Here is a 20,425-nt window from a genome sequence, read left to right on the forward strand (position 1 = left end):
CAAAGATGGGAACTGGGGTGGATTTTTTTGGAGCAGGAAGCACAGCTGCTGTTGCACAGGTTTGGTTTGCATTGTACTGACTGATCTGAGAGCTCTGAAATGCTGAAACCCACCTTCATCTTTACTTGAAATACTTTATTTGCCATGAGAAACATGGGCTGAATTCTGGGTTTTTCCTGCCTTGGGGTGGTTTGGGGTGGAGGAAGATTTGGCTCCACCTGCCAGCGGTGATGGGAGCTCCAGCAGCACCAGGTTTTCAGGTTTACCTCCTGCTCACAGTCAGATAAATGCACATTTTACTTCCAAAACCAACAAATCTCTGTATTTTTTATATTATAGATAGGGAGATATTTGTCTAATTGGGCCACAGAGAAAACTATATGAAATTTCTGTGATTGCTGTACATGAGCACTGTGAGGCAGGCACACCTGCAAACCCCCGGGCTCGGGGCTGCCCCGCCGCTCCTCCCGCGGTGCTCACGGAGCTCCCCGAGCCCCCGCGGCGCTTTTTGGGCCACTTTGCCACGATTTCGGTCAAAGCAGAGGAGCAAACCCCGGTTCTGGGGTGTCCCTTGTTGTGGAACGAATAAACTGCACCAGTGCAGGTGTCCGGCTGTGCTGTGCTGGGGGTACCGGGGGTGATCGGTGACCTTGGGAGGGGTTCCCGGTGCCCGGTAACGGCGGGGGCGCGCGGGCCATGCTGGGAGTTGTGGTCTCGGGGGTGGGCACGCACAGGGCATGCTGGGAGTTGTAGGCCACGCTTTTCCCTCCTCCTCCACTCCCTTCCCTTCTTCCCCCTCCTTCCTCCTCATCTCCTTTTTCTTCCAGAGGAGCAGGGCGGGAATTGTTGTCCTCAGGGATGCGCCAGGCATGCTGGGAGTTGTAGGCCACAGTCTCCCTTCTCATCCTCTTCTTTCCCAACCGCGGGGCATGACGGTAGTTGTAGGATACAGTTTCTTTCCCTCTTCCCTTCCTCCTCCTCCTCTTCCTCATCCTCTTCTTCGAGCCCTACAGAGCTGGAGTTCCTGTGGTGGGCCCCGCGCTGAGCATGCCGGGAGCTGTAGTTCCTGTGGCCGCTCTCTCGCGGAGCATGCCGGGAGCTGTAGTGCCCTCAGCGCCTCCCGCCGCGCTTGCCGCGTCTCCCCGGTGCTTCCCGGCAGCCCCCGCGCGGCGGGCGCTGATTGGGCGGCGGCGCGGGCGGGCGCACGCGCGGCCGTTGGAGGCCCCGGGCCGAGCCGCTCCCTCAGCGCCGGTACCGCCGGAACCGCCACAACCGCCGCCACAGCGGCACCGGCCGGGCACCGGCACCCAGCGCCCCGCCGATGCGCCGGGCCCCCGCCGGGCCCTGCGCGCCCGTTGGCTGAGGAGTGAGGCGACACCTGCGTCAGACCGCCGGCGCTGACGTCACGGGGTGCGCGCGTGACGTCACGGCGGTTCGGGGAGGGGGCAGGGCCGGGCCGCTTTAACCGGGGGGGAGGCAGAGGCTGCACCGGGGGCTCGGCCGCGCCCGGGGCCATAACGGGGCTGGGGGGGGCCGGGTCCCGCTGGAACGGGGGCAGCGGGGCTGGGCTTGGCGGACCGGGGCTGCCGGTGCCGAGGGAGCCATGGGCCGGGGGCTCCGGGGGGCTGCGGGGCTGGGTCACCCCCGAACCCTGTTATCCCCCCCCCCCGTACCCCGGTTATTATCACCTCCGTATCCCGGTTATCGCCCCTGTATCCCGGTTATTATCGCCCCCGTGGCCCGGTTATCGTCCCCCGTACCCCGGTTCTGGCCCCCCGGTTCTCGCCCCCGTGCCCCGGTTCTGGCCCCGGAGCTGCGCGGGTGCAGCAGCGGAAAAGGAGCGCCCGGGGCGCGGGGCAGGTGCCGGTGAAGGTGAAGGGCGCTGCCCGGACACCCACACGTGGGTCGGGCTCTGCCGCCGCTGTGCCCGCGGGTTTCCCTTCCCGGAACGCCGGTAACTCCCAGTATAACCGGGGACCCTTCTTTCCCTCGGGACCAGCAGGAGCAGCACCCCCAGCTCCTCATTAGGGTGATAATGGGAAAGCTGAGAACATCCAAACCCCTCAGAGGTGAGGATGAGGATGAGCTGGGATTTCAGCCAGGGAATTCAGCAGGAATTGACCTCTGTGCTGTGCCAGCTCTGATTTCTGGGTCAGGTTTGAAATCCCAGACTTGGGAAGGGCTGAGGGGATGTTCCCAGTGGGAAAATCCTGTTATCTGTGGGTTGGGAGGTGCTGCCTTGCTCCAGAGGGAGATTCCACCAGGAATTATCCTGACACAAACTGGGAATCAAGAGATGCTTTCCTCAGCACTGAGCTGCTGCTGAGAACAGGCTCCTTCCTGCCAGCCAGGGCTGATGACTCCTAAAATCCTGCAGATGTCCTCAAAACCTCTCCCTTCTGTCTCTGCAGAGCCTGACAGGGTGCAAAGGCTGTGATGAAGAACCAGGGAGTGGAGACCAAGGCAGCTCCACGTCCTTCCAGAACGAGCAGCGGGATGGGGCTGGAAGAGGGAGACTCGCCAGAGGCTGCAGCTCCCCCAGAAGGTGGGGAGAAAATCCTGGTTTTCCAGGCCAGAAAATATTGGGTTTCCAGGCAGAGAATCCTGGTTTTCCAGGGCAGAAAATTGTGGCTTTTCAAGGGCAGAAAATCTTGGGTTTCCAGGCCAGAAAATCCCGGGTTTCCTGGGCAGAAAATTGTGGGTTTCCAAGCTAGAAGATCCTGGTTTTCCAGGGCAGAAAATCCTGGGCAGAAAATCCTGTTTTTCCAGGCAGAAAATCCTGAGTTTCCTGGGCAGAAAGTTGCAGTTTTCCAGGGCAGAAAATCCTGGGTTTCCAGGCCAGAAAACTGTGATTTTTCTAGGCCAGAAATTCCAGGTTTCCCTGGGCAGAAAAATCCAGGTTTCCCTGGGCAGAGGATCCTGGTTTCCCTGGGTAGAAAATCCTGGTTTTCCAGGCCAGAACATCCTGGTTTTCCAGGGCAGAGAATCCTGGTTTCCCTGGCCAGAAAATCCTGGGTTTCCTGGTGAGAAAATCCTGGTTTTCCAGGCCAGAAAATCCTGGTTTTCCTGGGCAGAGAATTCTGGTTTTCCTGGGCAGAAAATCCTGGTTTTCCAGAGCAGAAAACTGTGGGTTTTTTTCCCTATTTTATTGTGTGTGCATCCTGGAGGAGTTGCCCTCTCCTGCCTGCTGCCAGGATTTTGTGCCTGCTCCATCCTGGTTTGATCCCAGCTGCTCTTACCCAGGTTTCAGATCCATTCTCATGCTAAAAATCCCAGCCCTGGAGCTTCCAATTCCTCTGGAGGGGGGGAAAACTCACACACAACCTGCTTTCCTTTAAAAAAAAAATAGAGGGGAGAGGGGGGAATTCTTCCTCTTGACAGATGTCAGGGGCTTGGTCATGCTCTGCTGATCAAAGGAGAGGCTGTTGGGCATGGAACAAAGCAATTTATCCTGCTGCAAATCCAGCCAGGAAAAACCCCCTGTTTCCTGCAGGGTGAGAGGAAGGGGGGAAAAAATCCCAATTTATAGGAATGTGCCCCCTTGATGGAGTGACAAAAGTGTCTTTTGTCCCCTTAAAAAGGAAATAAGCTCAGAAGTTTCTCTCTTTAATTAGGTAAAAAGAAATCTCATAGGACTTGGGGGACTTCACCACAAACGTAAGGATGGACAATTGGACAGGAGCAAAAAAATTGCCTGAGCAATTTAGTAGAAAAAGAAGAGAACAAAGAAACTAATTGCTTTTGTGAGGTGTTTTACCAGGAGCAAGAACCTCTTGCACCTGGCTGGGTTTTTCTCTGTAAAGAGTTTTGTTATTTTGCCTTTTATTAAGTCTGATTTTTCCCCTATTTCTGTTTTCCTGGAGGAGTTCCCCTCTCCTGCCTGCTGCCAGGATGTTCTGCCTGCTCCATCCCCAGCTGCTCTTACCCAGGTTTCAAATCCATTCTCATGCTAAAAAGCTCCAAGCTCACACACAAAAAAAAAAAAAAATGAAGAAGGGAGAGGGGAAATTCTCCCTTTTGACAGATGTCAGGGGCTTGGTTTCCAACACTCCCACAGAACCCATCCTGCTGATTTTATACCTTCTAAGGTAGCTGAGCTATCTTGGGTGTGATATAAACCTCCAGGAGCTTATGAGAGCTGGCTGGAGGAGAACAAACCAATTAATGAATCCATTTTTCTGTTCGTTTTGCCCTCCCAGCTCCCCAGGAGGATCCCAAATCCTCTCGCGACGTCTCAGAGGAGCTGAGCCGGCAGCTGGAGGACATCCTGAGCACCTACTGTGTGGATGCCAGCCAGGAGAACCCAGGGGAGGATGGGGGGCACGGGGAAACCCCCGAGGAGCCCGACAAGGGCCGCAGTGACTCCCCCAGGAACGGGGAGCAGGAGCCGGGGGGCCCCGAGATCAACGGCGAGAAGGAGAACTCCAAGGGCAGCGAGGAGTTCCGGCCTGGAGAGGACGCTGGGGACAGGGACCAGAAGAAAACTCAGGAGAAAAAGAAAGCCAAGGGTTTAGGTGAGAGATGTTCAACTCCTCAGGGGTTTAGGGGAAGGATTCTCTGCTCCCCAAGGGTTTAGGTGAGGGATTTCCAACTCCTCAGGGGTTTAGATGAAGGATTCCCTGCTCCCCAAGGGTTTAGGTGAGGGATTTCCAAATCCTCAGGGGTTTAGATGAAGGATTCCCTGCTCCCCAAGGGTTTAGGTGAGGGATTTCCAAATCCTCAGGGGTTTAGGGGAAGGAATCTCTGCTCCCCAAGGGTTTAGGTGAGGGATTTCCAACTCCTCAGGGGTTTAAATGAAGGATTCTCTGCTCCCCAAGGGTTATGGGGAAGGATTCCCTGCTCCCCAAGGGTTTAGATAAGGGATTCCCAGCTCCTCAAGGGTTTAAGTGAAGGATTCCCAGCTCCCCAAAGGTTTAGGTGAAGGATTCTCTGCTCCCCAAGGGTTATGGGGAAAGATTTCCTGCTCCCCAAGGGTTATGGGGAAGGATTCCCAGCTCCTCAGGGGTTTAGGGGAAGGATTCCCAGCTCCTCAAGGGTTTAGATTAAGGATTCTCTGCTCCCTAAGGGTTTAGATAGGGGATTCCCTGTTCCTCAGGGGTTATGGGGAAGGATTCCCAGCTCCCCAAGGGTTTAGGGGAAGGATTCCCTGCTCCACCTGTTCCTGAGGATATCAGTGCATGGATAAATGGATTTTGTCCATTTAAGGTGGATAAAATTGGGGATAAGTGCGTTTTATCCACTGGGGGAAGTCAGAGCCTTGATGTGTTTGGGAGCATCCTCCCATTCTGTTCTGCACCCAGTGCAGCCTCTGAATTCTATGGGTTTGTCTTCTGCTGGGCACAGCTGGCTCCAGCCAGCCCAGGGATGGTTTTCCCCTCCAAAATCAACAAAATCCAGCTGCTCCAGCTGTTCTTCCACCATGGGGAGATCCTGGGAATGCACTGGGAACCTGCTCAGCCCCTCCTTTTTCCACCTTTCCAAGCCAGATCTCTGTGTAAAGCCATTTTTATGCCATTTATTACATCATTCCCCTTCCAGGCAAGGAAATCACTTTGCTGATGCAGACCCTGAACACCCTGAGCACATCAGAGGAGAAACTGGCAGCTCTGTGCAAGAAATACGCTGAGCTGGTGAGTGCTGGGGCTGGGGGAGGCAGGAGAGCCCTTTGAGAGGGACATTCCAGGGTCACACTGGAGTTTTGTGGTGTCCTGGCATCCCTGCAGGGCTGCATCCCTGCCCAGGAGAGGGTGGGTGTTGCTGGGTGAAGCCTGGTGGTGTTTGTGGAAGGGATTTTGGCAAATCTGGGTGCAAGAGGAGCTCAGTTTGAGCCACACAAAGCCTGATCCCACGTTTAACCAGAGCCAAGGTGGAGTTCCAAGCATGGATGTGGAGCTGGAGGAGGTTTGGGGCTGCCTGTGCATGTCCAAAGTGCCCCATGGGTGGCTTTTCCCTGTGCTGGGGGAGCGTGGAGCTCCTTCCAATTCCAGCAGGGTGGGAATTGAGGAAGGAGAAAAGGAAAAGCCCTTGGGCTCTGTGTCACTGCTGCTCTGCCCTGAGGCGTCACAAACCTGCTGGCCTTGGGACACACAGCCAGATAGTGTCCCCTCAGGGGGAGGATGGTGTCCCCTCAAGTGTCCCCTCAGGGGTGCTGATGGTGTCCCCTTAGGAGGGTAAATGCTGTCCCCTCAGGCGTCCCCTCAGGAAGGAAGATGGCGTCCCCTCAGGGGGGGAGATGGTGTCCCCTCAGAAAGGAAGATGGCGTCCCCTCAGGGGGGGAGATGGTGTCCTCTCAGAAAGGAAGATGGCGTCCCCTCAGGTGTCCCCTCAGGAAGGAAGATGGAGACCCTGAACACCCTGAGCATTTACCCTTAGGAGGGTAAATGGTGTCTCCTCAGGGGAGCTGATGGTGTCCCCTCAGGAAGGAAGATGGCGTCCCCTCAGGGGGGGAGATGGTGCCCCCTCAGAAAGGAAGATGGTGTCCCCTTAGGAGGGTAAATGGCGTCCCCTCAGGTGTCCCCTCAGCAGGGTACATGGTGTCCCCTCAGGTGTCCCCTCAGGAAGGAAGATGGCGTCCCCTCAGGGGGGGAGATGGTGTTCCCTCAGGAAGGAAGATGGTGTCCCCTTAGGAGGGTAAATGGCGTCCCCTCAGGTGTCCCCTCAGCAGGGTACATGGTGTCCCCTCAGGTGTCCCCTCAGCAGGGTACATGGTGTCCCCTCATGGGGACACCTCTGCCCTGCTGCCCCCCTAGCCTGTGCTCTGCCCTGTCGCAGCTGGAGGAGCACAGGACCTCGCAGAAGCAGATGAGGATGCTGCAGAAGAAGCAGAGCCAGCTGGTGCAGGAGAAGGATCACCTGCAGAGCGAGCACAGCAAGGCCATCCTGGCACGCAGCAAGCTGGAGAGCCTGTGCCGGGAGCTGCAGAGGCACAACCGCACCCTCAAGGTGCTCCCAGGGGTGCCCCCGCTCTGGGGCAGGGCAGGGTTTGGGGTTTGGGGTGGTTTTGGGGTGGATCACCTGCAGATTGAGGCCATCCTGGCACGCAGCAAGCTGGAGAGCCTGTGCCGGGAGCTGCAGAGACACAACCGCACCCTCAGGGTGCTCCCTCATCCTGCCCTACCCCTGGGCTGCTCCCCGGGGGCCATCTGGGCACCCTCACCCCTCTGGGGCAGGGTTTGGGGTTTGGGGTTTGGGGTTTGGGGTTGGGCCATCATTGCCTGCAGTGTCTGAGGTGGTGTCTCAGGGTTTGTGCCCTGGAGGGAGGGAAGGGGGAGAGCCCAGAGTCCTTTCCTGAGGGGTGGAAGGAGTCGTGGGAGGCTGAGTGGGGTGGGAACATCATCTTGGGATTCCTTATATCCATTCCTGATGATATAAGGAATAATGGGAGGCTGAGTGGATTAGGAACATCATTTGGGAAGTTTTCCTGAGGGATATAAGGACATAATTTTGGGAAGTTTTCCTGAGGGATACAAGGAATAACAGGAGGCTGAATGGGTTAGGAACATTTAGGCAAATTTTCCTGATGGATGTAAAAACAGCATTTAGGGAAATTTTTCTTATGGAAATAAGGAATAATGGGAGGCTGAATTGATTTGGAACATAATTTTGGGAAGTTTTCCTCATGGATGTAAGAACAGCATTTTGGGAAGTTTTTCTTATAAGGAATAATGGGAGGCTGGATGGGTTGGGAAAATCATTTAGGGAAGTTTTTCTTATGGAAATAAGGAATAATGGGAGGCTGAATTCATTGAGAACATAATTTTGGAAGGTTTTCCTGATGGAAATAAGAACATAATTTTGGGAAATTTTCCTCATGGATATAAGGAATGAGGCTGAATGGGTTAGGAACATTTAGGGAAGTTTTCCTGATGGATGTAAGAACATAATTTTGGGAAGTTTTTCTTAAAGATATAAGGAGGCTGAATGGGTTGGGAATATAATTTTGGGAAGTTTTTCTGAGGGATAGAAGGAATAATGGGAGGATGGATAAGTTGGGAACATAATTTTGGGAAGTTTTTCTTGTGGATATAAGGAATAACAGGAGGCTGAATGGGTTGTGAACATCATTTTGGGAAGATTTCCTGATGGTTATAAGGACATCATTTTGGGAGGTTTTTCTTATGGATATAAGGAGTAATTTTGGGAAGTTTTCCTGATGGAAATAAGGAGTAATGGGAGGCTGAATGGGTTGTGAACACAGTTTTAGGAAGGTTTTGTGGTGGACATAAGGACATCGTTTTGGGATGGATATAAGGAATAACGGGAGACCAGATAGGTTGGAAACATAAGTTTGGGGAGTCCCTCCCTTACCTGCCCCATCCCTGCTGCAGGAGGAGGGCGTCCAGCGTGCCAGGGAGGAGGAGGAGAAGAGGAAGGAGGTGACCTCTCACTTCCAGGTGACCCTGAACGACATCCAGCTGCAGATGGAGCAGCACAACGAGCGCAACTCGAAGCTGCGCCAGGAGAACATGGAGCTGGCCGAGAGGCTCAAGAAGCTCATCGAGCAGTACGAGCTCAGGGAGGAGGTGGGTCAGCTTCTCCACAGCCTCTCATGGCCACAGGCACGCTGAGATACAGAAAACTTCTTTTTCTTAGCCTGGCAGTTGACAGAGTCAGGGTTCTTTTGTGTTTATTGTTTATTATTTCTTATTTATAGCATTATTTCTCTGACTCGCCCTAGGTGTGTCTGGCAGGGTTGAGGCACACTGGTGTTATCTTTTTATACTAAAAACTACATGTACAATATTTACTATAACTTCTTAATGCCTATTACCTATGTTAGACAGTGAGCTTCTACTCTAAACTAATCTAAAAGTGCCACCATCACAGTGGGAGGTGGAGACTAAGAAGAAGAAGGAGAAAGAAGAATCCAAGTGTGTCCAGTCTATCTTGCTTCTTGAACTCTCATTCTAAAAACCCCAAAAAAATCTATTTTACACCCTGTGATAAATTCACTGTCATTCTGCCTAAACTCTCTTGACTTGTAATTCTTCATGCAAAGGTGGGAATTGTTTATTCTAAGGGCTAAAATCAAAGGCACAGCTGGTTTTGACTCTGAGCCCCCCAGGCAGGGGCTGGAGGCCTTCAGGGCAGGCAGAGGAATTTTGTGGTCAGGACTGGGAGCCTTTCCTGGTGCTCTGGGTGTGCCCTGAGCTGTGCTGTTCCCCCTGCAGCACATTGACAAGGTGTTCAAGCACAAGGAGCTGCAGCAGCAGCTGGTGGATGCCAAACTGCAGCAGGCCCAGGAGATGCTGAAGGAGGCAGAGGAGAGGCACCAGCGGGAGAAGGATTTTGTAAGTGTTGGAGCAGTTGATTGAGGCACTTTTGGGGTCTTAGTGTGGATCCCTGGGTGTTGTCCCAGATCTTGGCAGGTCCAGGAGCCAGGCTGGAGCCCTGCTGTGCTCCTCGTGCCTCTCCTGAGCAGGGCTGGGCCAGGAGCATTCCCAGGTAATTCCTTTGCTCTCCTTCCCCAGCTGCTGAAGGAAGCTGTGGAATCACAGAGGATGTGTGAGCTGATGAAGCAGCAGGAGACCCACCTCAAGCAGCAGGTGAGTTCCCTGCTCAGCTTGTCTTGTTTGGGGATTTCCCTCCTTCCCTCCCTGAACAACCCAAAGCTCTTTAATCTGGAAAACAGAGGGGCAGGATCCCTGCTGGCTTTGGTTTTATGAGCTGAGACTTTGTTCAGGGGTTGTTTCCCAGTGCTGGGAGCAGTCAGGGGATCAGCCAGGAGGAGTTTGTGGAACTCTGTGCTCTCAGGATGTTTCCCTGGGACAGAATTTGCCTTTGGCAGAGCAGCTCCTGCTGTTTGTCCTTGTCCCAGGGCAGCAGCTCAGCCCTGGCTGGGCTCTCCCCTCTGCAGGCCCTGGTGCCATGAGCTCCCTGTGTCTCCCCACAGCTGGCTCTGTACACTGAGAAGTTTGAGGAGTTCCAGAACACCCTTTCCAAAAGCAGTGAAGTGTTCACAACGTTCAAACAGGAGATGGAGAAGGTGGGTGATGCTTTTTCCCCCTGCTCCAAATTTCATTAATTTTAGGTCTACACCCAAAGTCTGGGGTGACACATGAGGACCTGTGGGATGTCACTGCACTGCTCTCCCTGGGGTTTGTTTCTTTTGATCCCTGTGGGGATCAGGACATTTTGTGACTCGATTTGTGCCCTTTCTGTGCTTCTGTAGATGACCAAGAAAATCAAGAAGCTGGAGAAGGAGACCACCATGTACCGCTCCCGCTGGGAGAGCAGCAACAAGGCCCTGCTGGAGATGGCAGAGGAGGTGAGGGAGGCTCTGGAGCAGCTGGGGAGGGTGGGATGGGGACAGGACAGGCCCTGCCTCGTGCTCTGTGAGGGCAGAGGGAGGAGGAAGCTCCTTGGTGCTTTGGGTGCTGAGGGTTTGCTTGGTTTCCCCAGAATCAGTCATGGAATGGTTTGGGTTGAAAGTTCATCCCATTCCACCCCTGCCGTGGGCAGGGACACCTTCAGTTATCCCAGGTTTCTCCAAGCCTGGCCTTGGACACTTCAGGGATCCACAGCCTCTCTGGGCACCCTGTGCCAGGGCCTGCCCACCTTCACAGGCAGGAATTCCATCCCAATATCCACCTAACCCTGCCCTCCCTGCATTTCAAACCTGTCCCTATCCCCTCCGTTCCCTCTGGGGTTCCACATCTCCCTCTGTGCCTCTCTCCCTGCAGAAAACCCTGCGGGACAAGGAGCTGGAGCACCCTGTGCCAGCCAAGATCCCACCTAACCCTGCCCTCCCTGCATTTCAAACCTGTCCCCGTTCTCTCCTGTCCCTTTTGAGGTTTCAGCTCTCCCTCTGTGCCTCTCTCCTGCAGAAAACCCTGCGGGACAAGGAGCTGGAGGGGCTGCAGGTGAAGATCCAGCGCCTGGAGAAGCTGTGCCGGGCGCTGCAGACGGAGCGCAACGACCTCAACAAGAAGGTGCAGGACCTGTGTGCCCACACTGAGCTGCTGGAGCCCCTGAAGGAGCCACCACGGGACAGCTCTGAGGCAGCTCCAGACTCCCTGAGCCCAGGAAAGGCCCCACAGAGCCCGGATCCCACAGGAGCCCTGGCAGAACTGAGCACGGGGGCAGCAGGGCAGAGCGGGACTGAGCAGGGCACTGACTGAGCCCCAGCTGGGGGAGGGAGGGTGACCTGGGAGCTGCTTTAGATTCCACTCTCCCTGTCCTGGGACAGCTGGGAAAGGACAGGACACAGCCCTCCTGGGGATGGGAGATTTCCTAGTTTAGGTTTTTGGAGGGTTTTTTTTTTAAGATTTTATATATATATATACATATATATATATATAAGATATATAAAAATGTGCAGGGCAACACTTTATATCTATGGATATCCATAAGAAGCAGAAGGGCCCAGCTCCCTGCCGTGTGAATATTGAAAATATGGAGCCTCAGCTGATTGTCCCTCTCACTAAAGGACCTGGTCACTGGCAGGGACAAGCACAGGGACAAAGGACACGCCTCCACCATCACAAGGACTCCACCCTGAAGTGACAGCAGAGCTGGGAGAATTCCAGAACATTCCCAGCACTGGATTCTCCCTCTTCCCCCTGCCAGGCAGGAGGGAGCTCCTGGTCTGGCTCTGCTGGCAGCTCGTGTGTGAGCTGAGGGCACAAGAGGCCGTTCCCTGCTCTCCGTGGGCTCTGTGTCTGCAATGGGGACCAGGAGAAGCAGCAAAAGGGGGTGCCTGGTCCCACCCTTGGGAATTTTTTGCTCTTGCCAGGCCCTGCTAATCTCAAAACCGCCTTATAATTCACAGTTGCCTCTTTGCTGAACGCACACGTGCACAAAGTGTATTAAACAGTTATCCCAAAGGTCTCATTCCCAAGTGTTTGCATCGTTGTGCACAGGGTCTGGGGAGGTGCCCCCCGGCCCTGGAGGCATCCACGGAGCTGGGGCTGCAGGAGGATCAGATCAAACCTCAGAGCTGTGTGAGCTCCTGGAGCTGTGTGAGCTCCTGGAGCTGCTGCTCCAGCCGGGATCAGCTCCTGGATTGCACCTGGGGCTGCTCCTGGGGGTGCCTGTGCTACCCCAGCCCCACCTCTGCTTTCCCTCCCTGCTTGGAACAGCATCTCCCCAGTGCTGCCTCACCCCAGGGGCCTGCGTGTGCTGGGAGGGAGTTTGGGGACAGCTGTGGCACCTGCTGGCACCGGGGTTTGGGATTTTCCTTGGTTTGTCAGGACTTTGTCTTTCCCTGATCTTTTGGAAGACTCGGCTCGCTTGGAACCTCGCTGCAGCTTCTGTTTGTGACAGACTTCACTCCCAGCATTGCCTCCCTCGTGCTGGGAGCTGATCCCCACCCTGGGTGTATCCAGTGGATCCCTCTGGGACTCTCCTCTGGCACCACAGCTGCTCTCACATCTCCCCTCCATGAAGGACCTGCCTCCACATCTCCTTTTCCTCCTGGGAATCCAGATCTGAGGAGGGCAGCATGGACGGGCTCTGAGGCTCCACAGAGCCCTGCTGGACATGCACTGGGACAGTCCCTGGAGCTGTGGTGGCTTTGTCTTCCAGCCCCTGCTGGTTCCTCTGGGCTGATCCATGAATGTAACCCAGCCAGGCTGAGCAGGGCTGCTGCTGACATCCGGACTGCAGAAAAAGCAAAACCCCTTAGAAATTCACCAAACCCCCTTTTTCTCTGTCTTTTCCCTGTTAAGGTACAGAAACCTCCTCGTGTGTATCCTGTATCCAATAGAAACACTCCCAACCTCGCTGCTGCCTCTGGTGTCTCTCTCTTCTTTACTTTGTACCCCTCACGTTCATGCAGGGCACCTGTGTGCCCTCTGTGCCCTTTGGTCAGCACAGCTGGGCACTGCATGGCTCACCTGCTGTTCACAGCTGGGCTCATTGGGGAGCAGCCCCACTCCCAAATCCCCACAAACTGTGTACCCCACTCCCAAACCCCACAAACTGTGTACCCCAAACCCCACAAACTGTGTACCCCACTCCCAAACCCCACGAACTGTACCTGCACACAGCCCCAATTCCAAACCCCACAAACTGTGTACCCCAAACCCCCCCCCAAACCCCACAAACTGTGTTCCTACACACAGCCCCTGTTCCAATCCCCACAAACTGTGTACCCCAAACCCCACAAACTGTGTACCCCACTCCCAAACCCCACAAACTGTGTACCCCAAAGCCCACAAACTGTGTTCCTACACACAGACCCCAATCCCCACAAGCTCTTTTCCTACACACAGCCCCACTCCCAAACCCCACAAACTCCTCCTGCCGTGTCCCAGAGCTCTGCTCCTCCTTTCCCCGGCAATGAGCTGCGGGAGGCTGGCAGGGATTGCACAGCTTTGCTGCGGTGGGGATGGGACGTCCCTGCTCAGGTGTCCCCAGTCCCTGGCATGTCCCATCCCGGGACGCTGCAGCCACCAAGAGCCACCAGCCCTGAGGGTCCCGGCCCTGGGGGTACCAACCCCCCCCTCCCGGCTGGTCCCTTGTGCTCCCATCGGCTCCAGAATGTCCAAGATGGGTTAAAAATCCTGCCGGGATTTACAGGAGCAGCCGCGCTCGGGCTGGAACGGGGGGGGACGGACGGGATTTGTTAATCCCGGCTCTGCGCCAGGGCTGGAGGCCCTTCCCGGCTGCTCCAGCAGGGACGGATCCCGCGGCGCTGCGGGGACACCGGAGGGGACTCGGGGTGAAGCCCGCGGGGACACCGGAGGGGACTCGGGGTAAAGCCGCGGCCGGGGGGCGGCGGGAGCGACCCGGGGGCTCCGCGGGCTCGGGGAGCGGATCCTGCCCCGTTCCCGATCTGCGGGATGCTGATCCCGGGGCTGATCCCGGGGCCGATCCCGGGGCCGATCCCGGGTCACGTCCGCGGATCCGCGGATCCTGCGGAGGGAAAGGGAACTCCCGGAGGAAGTTCCCTTTCCCTTTAAATGCAAATCCCGGCTGTGCGGACGGTGTCCATCGGGCGGGGGGCGTCCGGTGGGTCGGGGTGTCCATCGGGATCGGGGTGTCCATCGGGATCGGGGTGTCCGGTGGGTCGGGGTGTCCATCGGGATCGGGGTGTCCATCGGGATCGGGGCGTCCGGTGGGTCGGGGTGTGCATCGGGATCGGGGTGTCCGGTGGGGTCGGGGTGTCCATCGGGTCCCGGAGGCCGGAGCGGGCCTGGCTCAGGTCAGTCCCGGCCGTGGCGCTCCGGACGGCGGCCCGAGATTGCGGACAAAAGGTTCAAAGGGGACAAAGAGGCTCCGCACCGGAGCTGCCCCGTCCCGGCGCCGCGCGGGGCTCGGAGGGGCCCGGCGGGACAAAGGGGTGACGGTCCCCATGCGGTCCCCTGTGCTCCGCTCTCGCCGGGGTGTTTTGGGGCCGAAATCCACTTTTCCATCTCGCCGGGGCCCTGCCAGAGCTGCGGCTGCGGTTCAGGCCCCGGCCGAGCTCCTGCGGGGATGCTCCGGGCGCGGGGAGGGAGCGGAGCCCCCCGGGAACGGGCACCGAGCTCCTGCTCCGGTCCTGCCGCCGCCAGCGAGCCCCGGGGCGGCTCGGGGTGCCCGTGGGCGTCACTGCTTAACCCGGAGGTCCCGGTGCCCCTGGCTGTGTCCCCTTGTCCAGGGGCTCCCCCAGCCCCTCCGCTGTCCCTGGGGTCCCCCGGCCCCTCCGCCGTGCCCCGGGCAGCCGCATCCTCTCCCCGTTATCTCCGTGCAGGGAAGGAGCCTCCACACGCCGTGTCCGCCGCACGCCGGGTCTCGGTCCCGGTCTCGGTCCCGGTCCTGGTGCCATCGCCCCCATGGAGGAGCGCAGGAAGAAGCGGAGCCCTCAGAGCTGCCTGGCCCAGCCGCCGCCCGCCGGGGCCCCGCGCCCGCTGCCCCCGAGCAAGAGCGCGTCCTTCGCGCTGCCGCTGCCCGCCCTGCCCTCGCCCCGGCAGCGCCCGCGGCCCCGCCGGTCAGTGCGGCCCGGGGGCACCGGGGGCACCGGGGGCAGCGGGGCGGCCCCGAGCGGGAGGTACCGGTGTCGGTGCCGGTGCTGATGCTGATGCCGGTACCGGTGCCGGTGCTGATGCCGCGTTCCCCGGCAGGGCCAGCAAGGAGCGGGCACGGGTGGGCGCAGGGGGCTCCCGGGGGGCCCCGCTCCAGCACAGCTTCCTCACGGATGTGTCCGACGTGTGCGAGATGGAGCGGGGGCTGCTCAGCCTCCTCAGCGACTTCCACTCGGGAAAGCTGCAGGCGTTCGGTGAGGGAAGGGGTGGGGTCCGTGGGGTGGGAACCATGGAATGGGATCCATTGGATCCATGGGATGGGATGGGATGGGATCCATGGAATGGGATCCATGGGGTGGGATGTGGTGGGATGGGATAAGATGGGGTTTGATCCATGGGATGGGATCTATGAGGTGGGATGGGCACAGGGAAGGAGCAGACTGGGGAATTTTGGGGCTGGGGAATTTTGGATCCACGGGGAAGGAGTGGGATGGGGAAAATGTTGGATTGAAGGGAAGGAATGGGCTGGATGAACAGATGATGGATGGATGGATGGATGGATGGATGGATGGATGGATGGATGGATGGATGGATGGATGGATGGATGGATGGATGGATGGATGGATGGATGGATGGATGGATGGATGGATGGATCCACAGAGCAGGGACAGGCTGGGGACTGGGATTGATCCACAGGGAAGGTGCTCTGGGGCTGTGCTGGAGCCTCCCCAGGGATGTTCTGGAAGGTTCTGGGTGCCCCCAGGGAAGGAGTGCTCCTTCGAGCAGCTGGAGCACGTGCGGGAGATGCAGGAGAAGCTGGCACGGCTGCACTTCGGGCTGGACGTGTGCGTGGAGGAGCTCCCTGAGGAGCAGAAGAAGGCGGCGGCTGACAGGAACCTGGACCAGCTGCTGGCACACGTGAGTGGCACCCTGTGACCTCTGTGACACCCCTGTCCCATGCCAGGCCTGGCACACCCCGGCGTCCCCTCCGCTCCCTCAGCTCTGCCTTTGCTCCCACAGCTGGAAGAGCTCAGCAGTTCCATGTATCCTTGGCTGGTGACAGTGGCAGTGGCAGGGGTGGCACTGGCAGTGGTGATAGTGGCAGGGTTGGCAGTGATGGTGGTGATGGGTGGCAATGCTGGCAGTGAATGGAGGTGGCAGTGACGATGGTGGCAGTGACAGTGGTGGCAGTGACGGTGCTGGCGCTTCCCCTTGACCCGCTCTCAGACAGAAGCTGCACCTGGCCGAGAGCTCGGACCCCGAGGACGCGGGGCCCTGACCCCGGCCCCGTCTCCGCCACCCCCGGGAGCCCCGCGCGGGCCGGGCCGGGCCCCTGTCCCCGCCATGGCGGCGGCGGTCGCGGTTTGATGACGTCAGCAGGCGGCGCCGGGGCCATGGCGGCCGCGCCGGGCCCGCGGGCCGGGGCTGAGGCTGAGGGGCGGCGGCGGCTCCTGCGCTCCGTGACCCGGCTGCAGGTGCGGGACGGGCCCGGGGGAACGGCGGGGAGCGGGGAAAGGAAGGGGAGAGGTGGATGGGGCCTTTGGGGGGCACTTCGGGATGAGACCCCTGGGGTGGCACATCTGGAGCGGGCAGTGAGGGCACCCCCGGGCGGGCGGGCAGCTCCGTAGGGGCACCTCGGGGCGGGCGCCTCCATGAGGGCACCCTCGTGAGGGCACCCCCGTGAGAGGGCACCCCCGGGCGGGCGGGCAGCTCTATGAGGGCACCTCCATGAGGGCACCCCCGGGCGGGCGATGCTGCAGCCGGCGCTGCCGCCCGGGCTCGGCCGCGCTCGGTGCCGGTGCCCGGTTGGGTTCGGTTCGGTTCCAGCGCTGTCCTCCTCGGGCCGTGCCAGGCCTGTGCCAGGGGGTTCCTGCTGCGGAGGCGGCTGCGGAGCGTGCGGGAGGAGTTCGAGGCCGTGGTGCTGGAGATCGAGGGCGACCTGAGGCAGCTGTGCTGGAGCGGCCGCGTTCTGCAGCGGCCGCGCTTCGGCCCCGAGGTCCGTGAGCCCCGGGGCACCGGGAGCGGCACCGGGAGCATCCCCGGGGCGGGGGTTGTGCCCTTTGGCAGCGCTGACCGTGTGCCCCTGCCCGCAGGACGCTCCCGGCCCTGTCCCCGCAGGATTTGGCGCTCCAGGTGCAGCCCGGCCTGCCCAGGTGATTGATTCCCCTCCCTGTCCCACCTGTCCTGAGCCCAGGAAAGTTTGGGATGGCTCAAACCAGAGCAGCAGAGCCATGTTCCAGACCTTTCTATTTTTTAAAATATATTTTATTTTGTTTATTGTAATATTTTCTTCGATATTTCTTTGATTTTTGATACTTCTTTATATATTACATATTTCCTCTATTTTAATATTTTCTTTGGTATGTTTAAATTTATTTATATTTTCTTGTATATATTGTATTTTAATATTTTCTTTTATATTTCTTTGATATTTTTTTTGATATTTCTTTGATATTCCTTAATATTTTCCTTTATATTTTCTTTTATATTCCTCTATATTTCTTTATATTTTCTTTTATATTTCTTTATATTCCTTTATTTCTTCTTCCTATTTTCTTCCTATTCATCTTCATTTTTTCTTCCTATTCCTCTCATATTCTTGATTTTTTGAAAATATTTTTCTCATATTTTTTCCCTCTCCCATTGTATTGGGATTTTTTTTTCCTCTTTTCCTTTTTTTTTTTCCTCTTTTCCAGCCCTCTCCAGGGAAACCCTCGGATCCAGGGGAGGCTGCAGAGAACAAAAAAAGAAAAAACCAGGAAAAGCCAAATCCTGGTGGAGCAGAGCGGGGTGGGAGCTGTGGGAACATCCCCCCTCCGAACCCCAAAAACGCCAAACCCCCCCCAAAGCCCCCAGATTTGGGGTGTGGTGCTGCAGAGAACAAAACCATTCCCAGAAAAACCCGGGAGAAGCTGAATCCTGGTGGAGCAGAGCGGGGTGGGAACATCCCCCCCTCAGCCCCCCTGCCCCGGGGCACAACCCCAAACCCCAAAAACCCCAAAACCACCCCAAAGCCCCCGGATTTGGGGTGTGGTGCTGCTGAAAGCCCCGAGGAGGAAGAGGAGGGAGCCCTAGAGTGGGACAGTGACAGCAGCGAGCTGGGAGCCAGCCCAGGTGAGGGACACAGAAACTCAGGAATATTTTGGGAATGCTGGGCTGAGCTTTGGGGTTCTCACCTGGTAGCCAGCCCAGGTGAGGGGCACCAAATATTTTGGGAATATTTTGGGAAGGCTGGAGCAGCTCCCACAGGGCTGAGTTTTGGGGTTATCACCTGGGAGCCAGCCCAGGTGAGGGACACAAAAACTCAGGGATATTTTGGGAAGGCTGGAGCAGCTCCCACAGGGCTGAGCTTTGGGGTTTTCCTGGTTTTTGGGCAGAAATCCCAGAGGATTTGGGGTGTGGTGCTGCTCAAAACCCCTCAGATTTGGGGTGTGGCGTTGCTCAGAGCCTTGAGGAAGAAGAGGGAGCCCTGGGGTGGGCCAGGGCCAGCAGTGAGCTGGGAGCCACTGGTGAGGGACACAAGGGACACAAAAACCCAGGTGAGGGACACAGAAACTCAGGGATATTTGGGAATGCTGGAGCAGCCCCCACAGGGCTGAGTTTTGGGTTTTTTCCTGCTTTTTTTTGCAGGAATCCCAGAGGAGCTGCAGGGGCTGCCCCCACAGGGCTGAGTTTTGGGATTTTTCCTGTTTTTTTTTTTAGGAATCCCAGAGGAGCTGCAGGGGCTGCCCCGCTGGGAGCTGCAGGCCCTCAGGACTCAGCTCCTGCTGGAGCTGCTGTGGGTCCAACAGGCCATTGCCAGCAGGAAACACGTGAGGGACAGGGCTGGGGACCTGGGGGTCTGGGGTGGGGAGTGGAGGGAATGGAAAAGGAAATATGGAGGAATATGAAGGAAAATAGAAAGGAGATATCAAAGAAAATATAAAGGAAATATCAAAGAAAATATAAAGGAAAATATAAAAAAAATAAGAAATATCAAGGCAAATATTAAAAAACATAAAGGAATATCAAAGAAAATAGAAAGGAAATATCAAAGAAAATAGAAAGGAAAATATATATAAAAATAAAGAAATATCAAGGAAAATATGAAAAAATATAAAGGAATATAAAAGAAAATAGAAAGGAAATATCAAAGAAAATGAAAATAGAAAGAAAATATAAAGCAATGTCAAAGACAATAGAAAAGGAAATAGAAAATATAAAAGAAAATAGAAAGAAAATAGAAAATATAAGGAAATATCAAAGACAATAGAAAAGGAAATAGAAAAGAAAATATAAAAGAAAATAGAAAGAAAATAGAAAATATAAGGAAATATCAAAGACAATAGAAAAGGAAATAGAAAATATAAAGGGATATAAAGGAAAATGTAAATAAATAGATAGGAAATACGAAGCAGTGTAAAGGCAGTGCACAGCAGGCTGTGTGTCCCTGCAGTTCCTGCTGCTGAAGCAGAAGCTGGGGGTTCCTGCCCATCCCAGCAGCATTCCCGAGTTCCTGGCCTGCTGTGGAGAAGCCCTGGAGCTGCAGCAGCAGCAGCAGCAGCAGCCCTGATGGCACAGGGACAGCTGGGGATGTCTCACTCCAGAGAAATGGAACAAAATCCTGCTGGGGACGTGTGGTGTGAGCAGGACTGAGCAGCAGCAGCCGTGGGGAGTGTCCTGGAGGGATCCACCCCTGCCAGGAGATCCCTGCTGTGGCTGAGCTGGAGGATCCAGGTGGGACACGAGGATTGGCACTCCCAGCAGGTGCTGTGGAGGAGCTGGAGCTGCAGGAAGGAGCTCTTCCCACAGAACTGTGGGGATTCCGTGGGGGAATCTGGGTTTGGGGTGGCTCTGCACTATCCTGGGTGTCCCAGGGGATTTTTGGGAGTGCTGAGTGGGGAGGGAGAGCCAGCCCCTGATCCTTGGGATGAGGCTCATTCCTGCCTGGGAATTCTCTCCTGGGCAGAGGCAGGAAAGCACCTGGTGCTTTGGGAATTCCTTCAGCTCAGGGACATCCCAGGTCCATCAGAAAGGGACCTCCAGGGACATCCCAGGTCCCTCACAAAGGGACATCCAGGGACATCCCAGATCCCTGACAAAGGGACATCCAAGGACATCCCAAGTCCCTCAGAAAGGAACATAGAGGGGACATCCCAGGTCCCTCACAAAGGGACATCCAGGGACATCCCAGATCCATCAGAAAGGGACATCCAGGGACATCCCAGGTCCCTCACAAAGGGACATAGAGGGGACATCCCAGGTCCCTCACAAAGGGACATCCAGGGACATCCCAGCTCCCTCAGGGACTTTCCCCATGGTGCTGTGCTCCCCTGCCCTGACCCCACTGCAGATGTGGATCCTTCTGCTCTGGAATTCTGAAATTCTTTTTATTTTTTGGGAATAAAAAAAATCTTTTCCTGATGCTGAAGCTGTTCCTGCCTGGCTCGCTGGTGTGTCCACGGGTGAGGGGAGGTGGCCAGGACAGGACAGGACCTTTG

At 56.4% G+C, this 20,425-nt stretch overlaps 1 protein-coding gene across 3 annotated transcripts; it reads left to right on the forward strand.

Annotated features, from left to right (window-relative positions):
- Positions 1-1,223: 1,223 nt before the first annotated feature.
- Positions 1,224-20,355, forward strand: LOC136566041 (alpha-taxilin-like). Of its 3 annotated transcripts, XM_066564989.1 has the most exons (21): positions 1,224-1,410; positions 2,412-2,545; positions 4,200-4,514; positions 5,539-5,630; positions 6,772-6,942; positions 8,328-8,522; positions 9,171-9,290; positions 9,471-9,545; positions 9,893-9,985; positions 10,172-10,267; positions 10,827-10,942; positions 14,763-14,911; positions 15,045-15,199; positions 15,709-15,863; positions 15,966-15,988; positions 16,173-16,420; positions 16,798-16,941; positions 17,039-17,098; positions 17,642-18,059; positions 18,648-18,757; positions 19,381-20,355. In XM_066564989.1, the coding sequence occupies exons 2-21, from the start codon at positions 2,437-2,439 to the stop codon at positions 19,495-19,497; spliced, it is 2,961 nt and encodes a 986-aa protein (XP_066421086.1). In that variant the 5' UTR covers positions 1,224-1,410; positions 2,412-2,436; the 3' UTR covers positions 19,498-20,355. The 3 variants fall into 3 exon arrangements, with proteins under 3 accessions (XP_066421086.1, XP_066421085.1, XP_066421084.1); XM_066564988.1 differs by lacking the exons at positions 14,763-14,911; positions 15,045-15,199; positions 15,709-15,863; ... (5 more) ...; positions 18,648-18,757; positions 19,381-20,355 and adding an exon at positions 11,321-12,722 and having other exon boundaries at positions 1,226-1,410; positions 10,827-10,931; XM_066564987.1 differs by lacking the exons at positions 1,224-1,410; positions 14,763-14,911; positions 15,045-15,199; ... (6 more) ...; positions 18,648-18,757; positions 19,381-20,355 and adding an exon at positions 1,892-2,069 and having other exon boundaries at positions 10,827-11,314.
- The last annotated feature ends 70 nt before the right edge of the window (positions 20,356-20,425 follow it).

Source organism: Molothrus aeneus, chromosome 23 (assembly GCF_037042795.1).
Source record: "Molothrus aeneus isolate 106 chromosome 23, BPBGC_Maene_1.0, whole genome shotgun sequence".
In the NCBI taxonomy this organism is placed as follows: domain Eukaryota; kingdom Metazoa; phylum Chordata; class Aves; order Passeriformes; family Icteridae; genus Molothrus; species Molothrus aeneus.

Excerpts from the sequence above, each read along its gene's own strand:
- LOC136566041 (XM_066564989.1), top strand. The coding sequence starts at position 2,437 with ATGAAGAACCAGGGAGTGGAGACCAAGGCAGCTCCACGTCCTTCCAGA. Across the intron at positions 10,268-10,826 it reads TGCTGGAGATGGCAGAGGAG|AAAACCCTGCGGGACAAGGA; the intron begins GTGAGGGAGGCT and ends TCTCTCCTGCAG. Across the intron at positions 16,942-17,038 it reads GGCCGCGCTTCGGCCCCGAG|GACGCTCCCGGCCCTGTCCC; the intron begins GTCCGTGAGCCC and ends CCCTGCCCGCAG.